The sequence below is a fragment of the Lutjanus erythropterus genome, chromosome 17, assembly GCF_056507025.1.
Source record: "Lutjanus erythropterus isolate fLutEry1 chromosome 17, fLutEry1.hap2, whole genome shotgun sequence".
Lineage (NCBI taxonomy): Eukaryota > Metazoa > Chordata > Actinopteri > Lutjaniformes > Lutjanidae > Lutjanus > Lutjanus erythropterus.
In genome coordinates, this window is record NC_139333.1 from 8,956,452 (window position 1) to 8,975,311 (window position 18,860).

General features: G+C 41.5%; 1 protein-coding gene across 2 annotated transcripts in view; it reads left to right on the top strand.

The window, feature by feature from the left end:
- Positions 1 to 18,860, top strand: part of cacna1g (calcium channel, voltage-dependent, T type, alpha 1G subunit) — a 215,309-nt gene that overhangs the window by 157,839 nt on the left and 38,610 nt on the right. The window contains exons 22-25 of one of the 2 annotated variants that reach the window (XM_084741595.1): positions 604 to 730; positions 2,292 to 2,420; positions 2,552 to 2,641; positions 3,411 to 3,624. In XM_084741595.1, the coding sequence (XP_084597721.1) occupies positions 604 to 730; positions 2,292 to 2,420; positions 2,552 to 2,641; positions 3,411 to 3,624 (560 nt within the window). The remainder of the gene's footprint in view (positions 1 to 603; positions 731 to 2,291; positions 2,421 to 2,551; positions 2,642 to 3,410; positions 3,625 to 18,860) is intronic. The other variant, XM_084741594.1, reaches the window with a different exon arrangement.

Here is an 18,860-nt window from a genome sequence, read left to right on the forward strand (position 1 = left end):
TGGAATATTGAAGGGTTCTCGGTAGAACGTCTTTGGTTGTTTATAGATAAAACCCATGGAATATAAAAGGGTTTCTTGCTGAAATCCCCTAGGTAGGTTCTTGCTAGCACCCTTAGAAGGTGGAAAAATTCTAGATAGACCCCTCAGACAGGATTCTGGATGGTCAACCATAGAAGGGTTCTCTGTAGAACCTCTCGTAGGAGTTTCTGGGTGAAAAGTTTTGCAGATGGTTCTAGGTATAACCCCCTGAAAGGATTCCAGGTGGAGCCTTTATAAAACATTCTACCAGGGACCGAGAAGGGTTCTACTATGGGAAAGAGCCAAAGAACCCTTTGTGATTCTAGTTACCCCCTTTATTTCTGAGTGTGTGGTAAAAAAGGAGAAATTATAACAACAGAAAGGGTTTTTGTGTGTGTGCAAGTGTGTGAGGGCCTGCGGGTGTGTTGGGGTTGTGGGTTGGAACGCTGCAGGCATCCCCGCTCCATCTGCTATGAGCTGCACTGTAAGTGACCTAAGAGTGCCCTGCACACACACACACACACACACACACACAGACACACACACGGCCAGTGCACTAAAATCCTATTCTACGCTCTGTTCCAGTGTGATCAGCAGAGCCCCGGGGCTGAAGCTGGTGGTTGAGACCCTGATGTCATCACTGAAGCCCATCGGCAACATCGTGGTCATCTGCTGCGCCTTCTTCATTATCTTTGGCATCTTGGGGGTACAGGTGAGAGGAGAGAGCGAGGGAAGAGGCAGAAGTAATGGGAAAACAAAAAGGTAGTAAGACGGTAGTCAGATACATTATCCCTCTGCTATCCTGCCGCAACAGTTTGACACGTGACAAATACTCCCACAATTCTTCACTGTCTCCCGCCCCGTCTTGGTAGTGCATACATCATGAAATCTTAGCAGAAAAATAGTTTTTCAATGCACTCTCCACATTATAACTCATACATTGGGACACTTATGTATGCTTATCTGGTCGCAATGGAGATTTCATGGCTAACGGCCCAAGGACCGATCTATACCAACGAGCTCTCTGCCCTTGGCTCAGTTCATGCTCCTGTCTACTCGCTATCAGTATGTTTATGTCCATAAACCATCTGTCCACGTAAAGTAGTGTCGCGGCGGGTTAATAGCTGTGACGACACCGTGAGGCAATGTATGAAAGCTGTTGCTCATTCCTCTGTGGAATTTACTGCACAGTCCGTAACCTCCAGTATAGAAAATGTTTGAAATGTTGCCAGTTGAGTGTGGTCATTCAGTGACCTACAGTTTATTTTTCTTATATATTGTATGCCAAGCTGGCTGAAATCAGACTGAGTTGTCAACTTGTTGCACTCCATCTTCATCGTCAGTTTGACATCGCCTCCAACCTAACTGATTTTTCGATTAGATTTTCCCTAATCAAGATCCACCAAAAAATCAATATCAGTTTAAGTGCACGCTCTATTATAATATTGTGTATTTAGTTGCTGTTTCGTTGGTTTGAAGAATGCAATATTTGGCTTATTTAACGTGGTTTAAAGTAAAGTTAAGTACACTTGAACTGGTAGTGATTTTTTTCGGGTGGACCTTCTCTTAAGTAGCTAAAATCCCTTTTGTTTCCTTCTCTGTCCACAGCAGTTCATTGCTTAGCGTCTGTGCTGTTACTCCTCTCGGCTTCTCCAAACTGGGGGCTTGCGAACCGGCATCTGCTGTAGCTAATACACTGACTACTTAAAAGTAGCTCATACAACCCCAGTTTAAATAATCGGACCTATCCCGTTAAAGGAATAACCTGAGATTTTGGTAAATATACTCAGAGATAAATGGGAACATTGTTACCACACTCATGTCTGTACAGTAAATACACAACCACAGGGAGCATAGCTTAGTGTAAAGACTGGAAACACGGAAACTCAGCCACCATGGCTCTGTCAGTGAGTTTAACATTTCTGGGAAACGATTTCTGGTGTCCTCTCCACCCTGCTGAGAAGACTGATACCTCTCAGTGATGCTTACTGTAGCACTGGGCTTGAACTTGAACTGCAGACGTCAGCTTCTTGCTTGTCTCACCGCAGCTGAAAGGATGGTCTGCCGCTGAAACCACCAGACTCTTTATGAATAAAAGATACAGAGAATTGTAGCCCAAGTAGAGTTCTACTGTGCACAGTTAAAAGAAAAACAGTGCAAGACATTGACTCATTGGGTACAGTTACAGGGTGAAATTTTCTTTATATGCAATGTCCATTTTGTGTTGGAGTTCACTGTAAAATAAAATGCATGTGCTTGTTTTTTCTCCCCAGCTCTTCAAGGGGAAGTTCTTCTTTTGTGAAGGAGAAGATGTTGGTAAGAACATTACCAACAAGTCCGACTGTTTGCAGGCCAACCACAAATGGGTCAGACGCAAGTACAACTTTGACAACCTGGGACAGGTGAGGCCTCTACAATGCCAAAAATCTCTGATCAATAAATTAATGTTTAGTTGAACTGCATCGATATGAAGTTTATTCAAGGCTTTTAGTGTAGTATTTCTAATTCACATCTCCTTCTCTTTCTGTTGCAGGCTTTGATGTCTCTTTTTGTTCTGGCATCAAAAGACGGCTGGGTGGATATTATGTATGATGGACTAGATGCTGTAGGAGTTGACCAACAGGTTAATACATTCAAACTGTCTCACCCACCCACGCACACATCTATACAAGGAAATACAAATGCACACACACACACACACACACACACACACACACAAACCCAATTCCATTGAAGTTGGGACGTTGTGCAAAATGTAAACAGAATACAGTGATTTGCAAAATCCTTCGACTTGAATTCTGAAACAAGCAGGGACGTGCCTGAAAAAGACGTCATCTGGATGGCAACATATGTTGCTCCAGAACCTGCATGCACCTTTCAGCATTGATGAGGCCTTCACAGATGTGACAGGTATCCATGATGCCGTGGGCACTAACACAGCACCATACAATCACAGATGCTGGCTTTTGAAGTTAGCACTGGAAACAGTCTGGATGGTCCTTTTCCTCTTTAGCCCCGAGGACATGAAGTCTGTTACTTCCAAAACTAATTTGAAATGTGGACTCATCGTGTTGGCATTTGTTTAAATATCATTACATAGCATTAAATATCTTGTCTTTGCACTGTATTTAATTGAATACAAGCTGAGAAGTAATTGCAAATTATTGTAGTCTAGTTTTGTTTGCACAATGTACCGATTTTGAGGGATTGTGATTGTCCAGATCACATATAGTTTGGTTATAGTTGAAGAAATCACTGGACCCATCCACATTTAAAAATGTGTACTGACTCTGTCTGTTAGCTGTCATCTATACGTTACACTTCAATCCATACATGAAAAGAGATTTCTACTGTAAACATTTAAATGTCTCTGTATTCTGTGTTTGTTTTAGCCGATCATGAACTACAACCCATGGATGCTGCTCTACTTCATCTCCTTCCTGCTGATTGTGGCCTTCTTCGTGCTCAACATGTTCGTGGGCGTGGTGGTGGAGAACTTCCACAAATGCCGGCGCCACCAGGAGGCCGAGGAGGCCAAGCGCAGGGATGAGAAGAGAATGAAACGCAAGGAGAAAAAGAGACGGAGTAAGGAGAAGGAGCTGGCTGGTCGGTAGTCTTTCCACATCTTTCTGAGTCCTGCTTGATTTGAGCCTGAGCCTTTTTTTTTGTTCGTTTTGCTTTTTAATTTGGTTTGGCCAAACTCGGAGGAACGCAATTAGTGAACTAGTACCAACTACAGTTGCTAGTCTGCGGTAGAACCCCCCTCTTTTCCTTTCCTTGTAGGCCCTCCGGCTAGTTTTTGTTGCAGTCCGGTGGTCACCTATTCTGGCTCTGCGACTCTGCGACAGACTGTGGAGGCTTTTCTTCAAATCCAGCCTCAAATTGAACAAGCTGGACGTTAAGAAAAGCTTCCATAATTGGCCAGTTTCCAGAGCTAAGACAGCTGATCGCTGGTGTTAGCTCTCCCTACCTTTCCCTCCTCCCATACCTTGCCTGGTCTTTCGTAGACGCCGTGCTTGGGATGGCCCCTTGGAGCATGCCCAGTGAGTTCTGACAGACGGGGCTTGCATGGTGGTGGGTATACAGAGCTAGAGGGAGGGGGAGTTGTTGATCATTTAATCGCTCTAAACATAAAAAGGAGACAACCCCCCTCCCTTCCCCTCTTCTGCATGTGGTTTAGTACAGCCGCAGGGGCAGGGATATACTAAAATCTGGAGGAAAATGAAGAGTTTCCCCTTAGTTTTCCACGTAGCTAAGATCTGAGATCACTTTGGGTGAGATTTTTAGGACTTAGCTAATTCCCTGCCTGTTCCCCCTCCCCTCCGGCTGTATAGGAGTTGGTGACAAACTGCTTGGTTTGGTTTTTATTCTTTCCACTGCCTCTTCCTACATGTAAAAAACACCAGCGCTAGCATCTGCTAGCCTTAGACTCTGTGAATTGAGTGCCTATACTTACAGTAATTTACCCCCTTAATAGGCACTTTCTTTTTAAATTTCTACAAGAAGCAGTGGACACCATTGGTTTCTTAAAGCTGCAAAAAAAATCCCTTTGTTTCCGTCTATATGACATGATGATTTGATTTGATGGTCGGAATGTGTCCGTCCAGCTTTTGAGAAATACAGATGGAGGTTGATCTTCCTTTTTCAGGAGGCGTCTGCCAAGGGTATCCAACCAATCCAGAATCTCTCCCAGACCGTTGAACACTCAGTCTAACACATGTACACTCAACATCCCAAGAGGCTCTTCCCTTTTTCTTGAAATCACACAAAACCTTCATATTTCTATGTTCAACTCCCTGTTTTTTTTTCCTTAAACTGTGGTTGAAACATTTGTCTTCTTTTTTACTGGCTTCGTATTTTTGCCAGAAAATGTTTTTTTATACACAATTCTGTTTAGGGTGGAAAAGGGGCTAGGTTTATGAGCGAAATAGTAGCACAAAAACGCCAGGTTGCTTCTAGAAAGAGACATCTCAATAGAATACAATTCATAAAGTGGTTGTAAATGTCTGCTTTGGTTTGAGAGTCAACGGCTTCTTGATTCTCACAAAAGTTTTAACCCAAAGAAGTGGACTCAGAATCACTGGAAAGATAAAACATAGGAACATAAACCAGCTTAAGCTTTCATCGCTTCCTTCTGGCCTTACTCCATCCTTCTTTCCCTCTTTCTATCTCTTTGATTCTCTTCCTGTCTCTCACTCTCCATCCTTCCTTCCTTGCTGTCTTCTCCTTCTGCCTGACTAACACGGTCTCATTCCTCTAGATTTATTGGTTCCGGGGGTGAGTTGGGCCCTTTCTGAAGGCACATTGAAAGGTACAGAGTTTCCAGCATGTTCTGTGTGTCCCTTTTTAAACCCCACACCACCACTGACCACGACCACCCACCATGGTGGCTAGGGTTCTAAGTTCAATGATCACGGGAGGTGGGGCCCCATCCTGCGTCCCCGCCCCCCTGCCTCTCTCCCATTAGCCCTGTTTTTTCTCTGTCGTGGCTTTGTCTTTTCACAGCTCTTCCACGCCGTCCGCGATCCATCCACCGTCCACAGCACTCCACCGCTGCACCACCACCACAAAAGAAGAAGATTTTTGTCTAGTTATGTTGGCAGGGAAACTGATATGGAGACATGATGAGACAGGGAAAGGTCACAAAGACAAAGAATAATTCTCCTCTAGTACATTTTGGGCCTTATTTTAATTGTGATGGGCATCTTTTCTCTTGGTTGTTTTTATTTTTTGCTAGGTTGGGGCGATTAGCAGTCGGGTGTGTTCATCTTCAGATGTTGTTTTGGAGCAATTTTTTGTGATTTTCTCATACACCTGCGCAAATATATTGGCAATCGAAGGTTCTTGGGCTGGTGCTGGTCGACTATAAAATTTTACCATTTCACCAAACCCTGTGTTGTGCTCATTAAGGTACCTGCTAAGTTCTAGCTACACCGGGAAATTGCTCCAATGAAGTCTGACACGGCAAGAGACACCAGCAGTAAGACTATCAGACAGGTTGTAAGAAGAATTAAGTTTTGACCATGCATCAGTATGGACTTTAGTTTAGCGGGTTAGCATGCAAACATTTCTAATAAACACAAAGTCCAGCATGCTGTAGTTTTACAGGTTATAAACCATAGTGCTGGACAAAGTGAAATGTCTACCTCATGATGACAGTAGAGAAAAAGACAAGCGATCAATAAAACATTAGGATTTATCCTCTGGAAAGCAAGAACAATTGTACCAAATTTTGCATGAATCCATCCAAAAGTTTGACTTGCTGGTGGCTGTGGATGAAAGGTCAGGGGATCACCACCATTGGAATTTGCCATCTTGGAACTATGAATGTCTGTACAAAATTAACTGGCAATCCATTCAGAAGTTCTTGAGCTATTTCACTCTAAACTGAAGTGGTGGACCAATCCATACGCTAACACTGCCATCCTCAGAGCCATGCTGCTAGCATAGCTAAACACAAGACTAATGCAGCTTCCTAAGTAGAAGCGATCCAACTGAGAGAATAAGCAAATGCCAGATTTTTCAGTTTTGCCCAGTGAGGATGTCCTAATTTGCTCAGTGCCTCAGCGAACAGGCAAAGCAATGACCCTTCGTCAGTCCCGCCCCTTTTTGCTCTGTCTCCTTTTTCTGTAAAAGTGACATGGGTCACATCTTAAGTTAGCTAATGTTGTAATAATATAAAACACTAGCTAACATGCTAGCTAATAATTGATGCAGCTAGTTAGCTCACAATTTGCACGAGCTTGCAAGCTTGCTCAACTGTCATTTGAGCACAGCATGAAAAAGGGCGGGACTAATGAAGGACAAATTCACCTTGAAGAGGTCATGAATATGTGTACAGAATTTCACGCTACTAGTGTCACTTACTTTGGTAAGTTTTGTCAGTAAAGTTGAATGAAGAGGGTCTGTAAACTTTGATGTAATCATTTTATCCTTATGCCTTCCTTTTCTTCCTTCTAAATAAGTTTGGCTAACTTTTCTGATCATCTGCCTGCTTGTGTTTCTCGCCTGTCCGACTTGCTGAGTACAAGGTAATTACTGCCAGTAGGAGCGATGGCCAAAGCTGTAATAATAAGGCCCAAGTTCTAATCGCTTAGAATTTTCCTTTAAATTTGACTAACTGGCTGTCTCTCTCTCGTTGTGTCTTGTAGTTTCAGTTCAGCGCTGTTACAGTAGATCAGAGATCTTGATCAGATTGTACAACAGGTGCCATCTTGGATGAAGAGATTTTCTCTTTTACTAACATTTTCTATTAAAGGTCACTGACCTCCATTAAATGGCATCGGACGACAGAAATTCAATCAAGAACATTGTTATTTTCCATTGAGACTTAAAAGCTTAATTTAAGACAGCCAGTGCCAAAAAATGTAAATGTAATCACAATAAATTAAATTGAAACAAAGTCTAACTAGTTTTCTAGCTGTAGTATTCACAGCTTAGCTTGTTTCACTCAAAGACAGCTCAAGTAATACTTTGGTGGAAAACAATCTAATTCTTTATTACTAGGTGTGTCACAGAATTAAATCATGATCTAAATAAAAAAGAATCAAACCTCTTGCAAAACCGCATATGTTTAATCTCGATCTAATAGCTGATTTACTACAACACACTGTGTGCAAAGGTCGCAGCAGTGCAAGTTGTTATTAAGCGAGACCACAGCAGGTTTGTTAACAGCAGTTGGCTCTTGTTGGGCATAAAGGTCATCTCTGACCATTCTGACTGGTTTGCTGTGGCACCCTGTTTCCATGGCAATCTGCTTAAGGTACTGTAATTATAGGCAGGAGCTGCTGAAAGGTGACCCCTTCCCTAACTCTGCGTTATGAAAGTTTGCGCGCTCGTGGTTATGCTTTTGTTTGCACATATATATTACAAGGTGCAGTGTCTGTTAAATAAGGGCACAGTCCTGGAAGGTAGACTTGACTGTGCTAGATTGTAGTGTGTGTGCATGTGTGTGTGTGCATATGTGAGTGTGTCAGGGAGCAGATGGTTGCAGAACAGGGTGTAAAATATGCAGGAGCAGCTCTCATCCCCAAATCCCTTCTCCTCTCAGTCTGGATGGCTGTCTGAGAGGCGAGTGGGACCCTGACACCCCTTTGTTGATCCTATGCAGCCTTTCATGAGTCCTCGCAGTATTTTGATATTTTCACCCAAAGGTAATTACAGAAGTGCCAAGGACGCAAAACACACACATAAAACACAGCGTCCAGCGTTTTGTGTAAGGGTGGTCAACTCTCAGTCTGGGTGTGCGGGCATGCACGCGCATCATGCACAGTGTGTTTGTGTGTGAGCGAGTGGACCCTTATCTTTTACTTGCACTGCACTGAAGCAGCCTTTTCTAGAGGATAGAAGGAAGAGAGGAACAAAGAGAGGAGAGGAGATGATGGAGGAGGCGCATTAAGATTTTGACTGAAGAGGAGGGAGGAGGAGAAGAGATACGTAAGGGTGGAGGGGAGACGTGGTAGAATTACACAAACACATAAACGCACACACACTCAATGAAAACCTGTAACTATGTAGCTAAAGACATACATGTTTGAAACACAGGTAATTAAACCAAAGCATGACTTGAGTCAAATGTAAGTCACAAAAATTATGATACAAGACTTGACAGACTGCTCCGAGACACGACTCTTCCAATGCTTTGGGCATTGACTCTGAATATGTTGATGGGAAACATGTAACAGCGACATATAATGACTATATGTCATTTTTGCAGGTTCACCCAGCAACATCTTTGAATCATTTGGTTTGCTTTTCTACATAGCCCTGCCGACCACATGGCATATCTAAGTACAGGAAACTGGAAAGGAGAAAGTTGACCAAGGTTCCACTTGGTATCAAGATTATTAAACTGTTGGGGCACAGAGCAAAATGGAGCGGGACTTCGGAACGGTCATTTATTTGGGCTTTTTACCTCACCTTCTGGTGTGGGCACTCAGATTAGGTATAAAACTGATTTCTGATGTGGTCGTACAACATGATGTTCAAAACACTTTGTTTCTAAATATCATTATTAACACAGCTTTGAAAGGAAAAAAATGTTCAAAGAGAGTCTCATTTCAAATGTTACCTTCCGGGACCTGAAACCTGCGTCCTGACTTTGCTTCTGAAAACTGACCAGACTTGAACTTGGTTCAAAAAACACTTAAAACCAACACAGAGATTTGACACTGTGACTGAAGAAAAAAGGCGTGTAGGCGGTTGAGGGGCGTGGTGGCAATCATGTTGACACATAAATAAAATCTGCACCAAACACAGAAGTAGACATGCATGCGCTCTGACACACAATGAGCTACACACGCAGAGTCACAAACACACATCCAGGATGGCACTAGTTCCCCTCAGGGTCAATGTGAAGTGTCTCCCTGTTTGAGTCGACTTGTTGTGTTGAGTCATGCATTCTGCAGTCAGCTGCTTGTGACAGACGCATCAGGAGAAGCGACAGTACACTGCACATGATGTATGCTGAAATTTGTAAATATAGTTTCGTATTATTTTCTCCCTGTTCCACCCTCAGCAAGCTATCAGAGAGACGGCATTCTGGATATTTTGACAGACAGCAGCTTGTATCAGGGTAATGATGCTCTCAGTGGTTCTGCACTAGTCTATAGGCTGTTCTGCTGGCTGCTGTGTGCAGCAGTAGCAGTATGTGTAGTAGCAGTATCATTCAAAAACTTTATATAACCCTTGCAACCTGTACTTCTGCATTTCTGCATTTGCAGTATTATGAATTGGGTGTGTTTGTTGAGTGGTTGGTCAGCCAGAGAGGTTAGTCAGTGTTAACGTAACAGCTCCTCAGCTCACTTGTGTGTCAATCGGTGGTGTCTACTGTACACAAACAAAAATCAGTGACTATAGGTGACGATCTTTGGGAGGTGTGGTCCAAAAACAAACCTGCAGTAACCACTTATCGCCGCAAATGCTGTTACAGAGAACAAAACTGAGACTTTATTCTCAAGGAGCTCTTGTGATTCCGTTGATTTGCTATGTTTGCAAAAATTTGAAACACCCAGAACATATATGCTACCTGCTGACTCCTCACTCCTCTTAACCAGCCAGTAGGGGCTGCAAGTCATCAACAACTGTGAGGCTAAAAACAAGGCTTACTGTGAGTATTGGGGAGTAATAAAATTGCAAAATAAATGTAATTGCAATCCCTTACAGATAATTACAGAAAATTATGTGATTAAATTCCAGTCACTAATCGAAATGTTGATTATAAAGTGCGTTACATCCCAATATTCTTTTCAAGTTACTTGGAGGAGATCTGCTGTCTACAGAGCACACTCTTCTAGTTTGTCTTGCCACTTATTTGCCGTTTAGTAGGAAGTGTACGTGCTGCCAGGATTATGTTTGGTTTGAACGTTGTCTTCCAGGGAACGATGTTCCACACTCTTGTACCACATGGATCTTGTAGGCGGGTGGTCGGGCGGATGGTGGGTGTTCAAAACACTAAGCTTTGACATGAGAAATCGTGGTTCACATCCCGAGTTCCTTGTGTGGTTAGCTTTCTAGCAACAAAATCAGTTTGATTTAGGTTAGGGAAAGATAGTGGTTTTGGCTAAACTAACTGTTGATTATTAAACTAGACCACAATCATTCTCTTCTTTCTGATTTTATCCAACTTTCTGTTTCTTTTAATCTATCATAGTACCACACAGAGTCCTACTGAAAAGTGTGTTTATGTTTTTCCCAGTATAATACAGACTGTCAGTTTCTCAGCTGATTAAGTCTGCGATGTGTGAAAGTCATATCACGATCCATAATGAAACATTCAAAGTATTTCCAAAATGCTTGTTACTAGCCAAAAATCACTATTCCCCCAATAAATCTTGCATTATCTGTACAATATAAAGGCTCATTTTACTGGGTGGTTATCCCAAATAAACAGCCCCCTCTAACAGACAAAGACTACCATCCTCATTACATTTATTCCTTCCTGGCCAATCCAAAAAAAACTTGACTGATCTCAATGGTTCTCAAAAACTAAGGAGGAGGAATTAAAGTAACGTCTTCACAATCTGACATTCAGAAAACAATTCGCAGAGGTACCAAATGAGTTATATGGATACCAAGAGGTTTAATAGAGAAGCCAAGAAGTTGCGGGTTCAAATGCTGGACAAGCCCACACTTCGTCACAGCCCAGCTCAAGGGAAGGACGAAGAGGAGAGGGCATCACATGAGCTTTAACTAAAAGATTTAACCAAATGCATATGTTAAACAGGGCAGTTTAAAGTATATAAATCAGTAACAGCAGTAGTGTTTAGCATGCGTTAATGAGTGTACAGTGAGGTGTAGAGGACAGAGGAAACAAACGCAAGGAAAACCTTACCCAAACCTTTAATGCCCAGGATAAGAAAGACTGACTGGCTGAATCCAACAGCTGATATAGCTTAGGAGCAGCAGTACAGGGCATCAATGATGCAGTTCCTGCTTCCCACATAAAAGGGAAGGACAGCCAAACAGATAGTGAAGGAAAGAGAGTCCAACCAGAAGATGGCCACAATACAGTGCTGAACTTTGCAGTGGTATTCTATTTCCTTTAACTGTATTGGTAGTGTATATACATAATTTTAAGGGACATGGTACAACAGACAATTAGCTTGGTAAAGGATGCAACCTTGTATTCTTCACTGTAAAAGCTGCTGTGTAGTAAGGAGGCAGTATAACAGTGACTCTGTTTCTGTCTCGGCACATTCGAAATGAAACAATCGTTTTGAGGTTTAAGCACCATCTTTTAGCATTCACTTGAGGGTGTTTAGATCCACATCATACAGTATAAACCATGTGAAGTTAAAAGTATTTAGTCGTGTAAAGGTTTTTAAGGTTTACACTTCACTACATTGCAGAATTGGAGCCATAGGACACATTATAATGATAACTAAATATAAAAGCAGAAGCATTTTTGTTCTGCTGCTTAACACCAGCTTAGAGAGAGCTAGTAAACAATGAGAGGATGAAGAGAGGATAATGAAAGTGTTAGAAACAAACAGACGGAACAAAGCAGGCAAGGAACAGAGAGAGCAACCGTCTCAAAGTGTGTCAGTAGGGGGGAAAACTTATGTAACCTGTAGTGCATTTTTCTGCAGCCTTTTCTGTCAATGTGCTACAAGTAAGTTATGCTATATTAGATGCTGCTGTCTCTGCTTAAGATATGAGTTTTAATGTGTGTGTGCGTGTGTTTATATAGTCAGTTAGAGAATTGTGGCTCCGCCATAATAACAGATGGCCCTCGACTTCCCAAACAGGCTGAACAGATCAACACTGTAGCCCAAGCTGCTCTGTCTGGGTCAGCCCCCACATGAATTCACTCTATCACAACACTCTCTTCATGTCTCACCCCAAACAGTCATCTTATCAGGGAACGTGGACAAAATAATGTATACACCTCAACAAGTGAGTTTTCTGTAGTCATCTTCATATTTACTGTTTATACACATATATATTTTCTGTTCCTCTGGAAAGCTCGGTAAGACTGTTATCCATTACTTTTGGCACAGATCATAACCTCGTCCCCCCACTGTTGGTGGTCTCATGTTGCTTTGGAAACACACATATTTAAGTGCTGTTTGCCACTCGTGCCGGGCAAAATAGTGGGACCACATCCTCATACTATACATACATTCCTGCTTTCAAATCTAACAAGTATATTAAATAACATATTTATAAGGAGATTGCAGTAAGGAATCATATTTATGCCTGAAATGCTTATTTATTAGATACATTTTCTTTGCACTAGCATTTTATTTCTTAATGCAAATCACAGATAGCTGAGTGAGTAACATTTAACAAGTGCACTCTTAGAGACGGTTGCAAGGGTTCTTCCTGAAGGGCTAAGGTTCTATCTGAACCATTTCCTTCTGAAGAACCCGTTTGAGAAGAAAGAGTGATGCAAGGGTTGTTAATATCCTCAAAGAACTCTTTTTATGGTTCTACTTAGCGCCTTTATTTCTAAGAGTGCAATAAAAGAAGTGATGAATTGCCTAATTTGCAGACTGTATCAATTACAGCAAGAACACATCAGCCTGCATTAAACTCAATTAGAATACTCCAGTTCTACATTTAGCATTATAGACTTCACCATAAAAACTTCAATAATCCGAGATGCAGGTCAGATTTACGTTGAGGTTCACAAACTTTTCCAGCCTTTTGAGCCTTTTTAAGTCCAACAAAATATATGCAAATCTTAAACTAAGCTGCCACATAATGTAAGTCTCTATATCTCAGGTCAGTCTCTTCTAGAGCCAGTAAAAAAAAATAAATTTGGGGTTTAGACTTTAGTTTTATGTATAATGGTTTTCCCATTTGCAAAAGAGTGCACTTAGAACTGTACAGATAATGGAGTAAGCAGCTGGTGTGGACAATGAGACTGCTGTATTCTCCGTGTAGATTCATAAATCTTCATCACCTTGAGGTGGGTAAACACAGTCGTTCTCTATGTCGTGGTGTTAATCTCCGTTGTCAGCACACGGCCAGCAGTCAACAACAAGATGAGGATAATAGGATCATCCCCTCACACATTGTCTACCCTGGTGCCAACACACACACACATACACACAAACATCCAAAAAGATAAGTGTGGGTCTATGCAAAACAGTATGAAATAACTGTATAACTGTTTTTCGTCTATTAGCTCTACACACACACACACACACACACACACACACACAAAACAGCCAATCCCAGCTGTATCTGGGTCAGAGCTAACAGAGATGAATCTAACGGAAGTTTCACATTGCCCCGCTTTCTTTCTTCTATTCCTCTGTTGTAGAGACGTAATTAATAACACCAGTCCTTCGGGAAGAGGGCAAATAAGAGAGTGAGTGGGAGAGGAGGGAAACAAATCTCATAGGGGAGGGGAACGGAGAAAGAGTGAGAGACGGTGACATATCTCGGCAGAAAGTCTCCGAGATGATGCTCAGGGGTGTGAAAGTTTGATGCCACAAGGTGTAGGTAGCAGTGTTAAGTGAAGCGTCAAATGTGATTAATCTTTTATAACTTTTGTGAGGTTAGCGGCGACTGGGAGCCATGTTACTGCATCTGCTTGGGGGTGTGCCAGTGGGTGTATGTTAAGGTTTTCTGATACTTCTTTTGTGCCAACTAACATCACTATCCTGAATTGTAATAGTAATGTCAGACACATGATTTAGGGGGGAGCAGAGACGAAAGCACAATGCAGGACAAAAGGGAAAAATCAACATCTCAAAGCACTTTACTGCAATAGATTTGTGACTTTTGAGCCTTACTCACTTTAAAGTTTTGAAAAGGTTTTACCAGCTCTTTTGTTGAGATAATTTACTTTTCTTATTTTGAAAAACTTCCATTCACTTGAGTGAAAGTGAATAATGGTTAATATTTTAATATTTTCTATTAAAACCATTTAATTTTCAGGCACCCAAATAATGATAAATAAGGTTCACAGCTCATTTTGCCCCTCACTTAAAGATTCAAGTTCACCTAATGAAGAAAAGTAAATGATATCAATGAAAGATTAGCAGAAGCAACAGCAACACTTTTTAATCATTTACCTCAAAATTTAAGAGCTTAAAAGTAAGTCCCCTTAAATTTTCTGTTGTTTCCATTTTTTTTTACAATGTAACTGCAAAAAACTGTCTGAACATTTCTGACATATAACATTCAATAATCCTTAAGTTAGTCCTCCAAGCAAATAACTATGTTACTCTTAAATGCATCATGTATAATGTTGTGATTGTATGAAATTAATCCAATCCATCAAATTCACCTTAGCGCTTAATCACCTCTTACAGACTGTCTTTCACTTTTTATACAGCCTGACATGCTCTGCCATGCACATCTGGACAGATGAGACCTCTGTTGCACCCCCCCTTCCCCCACTACTTTCATCCCTGCTTTCCCCTAATAATGTTACTTCATCTGGTAATTGTGCTCATTTGCCTCCCAGAAATATATATTAGTTCATCCATAAATCTGAAGGCATGAATGACTGATGATGGATATGTACTCAATAGGTGACAACAGAATCATTTATATGCCTGAAAAGAAAAATCCAAATAATAGAATGAGTAATAAAGCTCATTAATTACCACAGAAGGCAATGTTCATTAATAATTGCTTCAACTGCTGCGAACAAACACACAATAAATTCTTAGTGTGACTGAAAAGCTGTAAGTGATTTGTGAGGGGAAAAACTGCCCCAACAACATTTGCCATGAATGTTTCATGTTGAAAACTTTTTCCATGAATATTTCATGTACAGAAATGTCAAGAAGAGAACAGCAGAGTGGCAGACAGGCTCATACTGTAGTGCTGCACTGAATGTACTGATGAAAGGGACATGAGGTGGAATTTGAATTTTCCTTTATTTCTCCTGAGCGGGGGATTTCTCTGTGCAAGGGTCCAAAAACAAAAGAGCTGTGTCTTAACCTGTGCGTGTGTGTGTCCATATGTGTATGTGTTACATCCAAGAATTAGCAGATGAGCTGTGTGCGTGATTAAATCAGGCTGGACATGACACGTTCCGATTATTGGACTATTTACTATTTTAATTTTGGCATTGCAACTGATTAGACCAAGCTGGACCACCTCTGTTCCAGTCTTGGCCAGCTGCTGTTGGAAGTTGATAGATAAGCTTTAACAATGTGTTGTGTTGAAGGATTCCAATTTGATTTGATTTGTTAGATTTTTATGGGTGGAATCTGGATCGTCAATTAGAAGGAGAAATGAAGAATAGTAAGCGTCTACAGCCAAGCGAGCAACTCATGTTACTGTACAGTGGTGCTTTGAGCTAGATCCATATGATATCTTTACTGCTGTTGTTTAGCTTATTAGCTATAATATATGGTAGCAGTAGATGAAAGTCGGGTCATCACCAAAGTATTATTGGTGTCTTTATCAAATTTCATGACAGTCAATCCAAAGGTTGTCTGAAATCCAGCAATGTTATTAAGTTTTAAGGTACATAATGTTACACATGTTACGTGACTTACGACATGCAATTTGTCTTGCAAGTTATTATGCAAATTTTATTTTGAAGAGTCAATCTCATGTGGAAATAAGCACATGGATTTGCTAGATCTAAGGATCGGAACTGTCACTCACAAATCAAGAACACAGCTTCCGATTTCTCAACAGACACAATGCAAGGCATATTGGGATTGCCAGTGGTCAGCTAACGACACGCTAACAACAACAACAACAACAACAACAACAACAACAACAACTGTTGGATTATTATGGATTTACAGAGGGACACTTTTCTCTGTCTTGAGAAGCTGCTGCATTTATTAACGGTGACACTGTAGCCTGTACTGTACATTTACTGCCAGACTGGCAAGTTTCTGCCCCGCTCAGTCTGCTGCTCGCTTTCATTCACATACGCACTGCATACGCATAAGGCACTGCCCTATTCATTAAAGGAGCTATGCTACACTTATGATAGTAGGCTTCAGTAAAGTCCCGTAAAATTAACGCAGTTTCAGTAAACTGCCACCCCACGGGAATATGTTGCTTTGACACTGTGGTAAAAAAAAAACACATTCAGTCATCGATAGAGTGAAACAGATGTATTTTAAGAATTTTATTTGTGGTTTATAGCTCTCTTTGAATAGGTTTTATATTGCTTTAACTGAAAATCTTGCACAAAAAATTACAATATTAAATTCAAGTCAAGGTACTTGAATGATAGAAAGCCTTTAACCATTAAAGGCTCATCAAATCATCTATCTCTTGAAGGCTTCTTCTTCTTTCCTGTTGTGTGTAGTTGACAGGGACTGTGTTAATGTAGTTGCTCTGGATATAACCATGGATTCAACAAAGGGAGAAAGGTTAAAACGCTGTGTCATTCTACTGTTAAAAGCTTCCCATCGGTCTGCGCCTTGTCATCACTGTTATTCCTGTTACTCCGCCCTCCACTCACGCCGTCCAGTCGCTTGCCTTCACCATTCAGTCCCCCATTTCAATTGGTCCCATCCTGCTCAAGTATGACTCAGAAAGAGGTGTGTCAGTCTACTATGTGAACCAGCACAATGTGCATTTGTGTGTTGAGGAGTGGAGATGAGTGTGTATGTGTGTTATCATGCACTGTCATTTTTAAATGATGTCATGTTTTCTTGTTTCTTTGCCTCTTTTCTTCTGGACTCCTCACTTTGCTCTGCTGCTCCTCTCCGTCATCCCCAGTTGAATTCATTTTTATATGTTTATGGTTTCTGTCTGTTTTCTTCCTGTATCTGTACCTCTTTCTCTCTGTTTGGTATTTAAGCAAGGCAGCAGAGCATTCGGGAATTCCAGTTAAACCTATCTTTTGATTGTTTTACAGTAACTGTTTATGTTGACAGTTGTTTTTTGTTTTGTAGACTCATTGTTTGCTGGATTTCAAAATTGAACACCCAGTCCATGACATTGACGGCTGACACATTTTTCCTGGCAGACACTGAGTCTCAAGGTTTACTACTGAGCCATTCACCATGAAGGACAAGGGCATAAAAGCAGCAGCCGCATCCAACCAAACTACTGCCTCGGAAATGTGAAAATATAAATGTTTCTCACTGACATTTGAGTCATTTCCATCCTTTGAAGTGCACCGCTGCTGCTTTTACAGCCCGTGCCCTGCTCTTCCTTTCACAGCCATTCTTTTCATCATGCCGGGTCCAAACTTTAAGTCTCCTCTCGTCCCTACATCTCCTCTATTCCCTTCAACCATACCAATCCACACTTCTCACCCCAATCTTCCAGTCATCCGTAAATCTCTGATGGAGCTACCAAACCCATAGAGCCTTCAGACACATTGACAGGAGATCCAGCAAAGCAGAAACCATTGCACCAATGACTCAAAGTCATAGCAGTGTCGTTTTGAGATTCATGGTCAGGCCTCCTTTTCATCAGAGTAGCTGGCACGACATCCTGTCCACTTCACGACCTTACCGTAGACACCCTCACTTGATCACCACATTCCAGACAGCTGTAGGTCCACTGTGTTCCAGATCCAACCCATATCTTACATATCCAACCCAACCCACATAGCCACAGTATAGCCACAGTGCTGTGCTGTGCCGCTCGAACTCATTGGTTCCACAACCAAGGACCCTTACCGTGTCTGTATTTCCCAACAAAGACCGCCTCGGAAATGTATGCATTATGTTTTTGAGCGTGGCCGCGTCCAAAAGCAACTCCCAGGGCCAACTATCTGGCTTGCACATCCTCATCTCCCAAAGGTGACTTGAAAGTCCACAGAGGGAAAGGGGAGTGCACTGAAAGGCAAGAGGAGGAATAAGGCTTTTGGGGTTGTTTTTGGACAGGGAATTATTAATGTTTTTTGTTTTTACAACGTTTTTTCTTCTTCTTGTCTGTCAGACCTTGGGCAGCTTTTCAGCTGGGGTTTTAGATCTCTTTACCGACAGTGAAGTCACACAGTAAATTTAAAGCTGAATGTCCACAGGATCCAGCTAGCTATTCTGAATTCTGAAAAGCATCTCCCAGTGGGCCAACACGATAAGGCTAGAAATGATTTGGAAAATATTCTCGTATCAAATATCAGACAAAATCAGATATTGTGCATCCCTAATTGTTGGATTACCCCATGCCTGAATAGTGTATATGGAGTAGCCCTCATCAGGAAATGTATATACACATCTTTTTTTTCTTAATTTTGGCCCTTGTCCTTCCAAATTGTCTGTCTCTGAGTTTTTGCAGAACAACAACAACAACAGACTTGCCCAATGAGGCTTGGGGACTGTGCAGCATTAAGAAAACGACCTTTTGTCCCCTGCTGTGATCACTCATTTTAAATGTCAGTGATTTTATAATAATGATATAAATAATGATTTTATCAGCACTGCAGTGTGGCAGCTTGGAAACGACTGCCG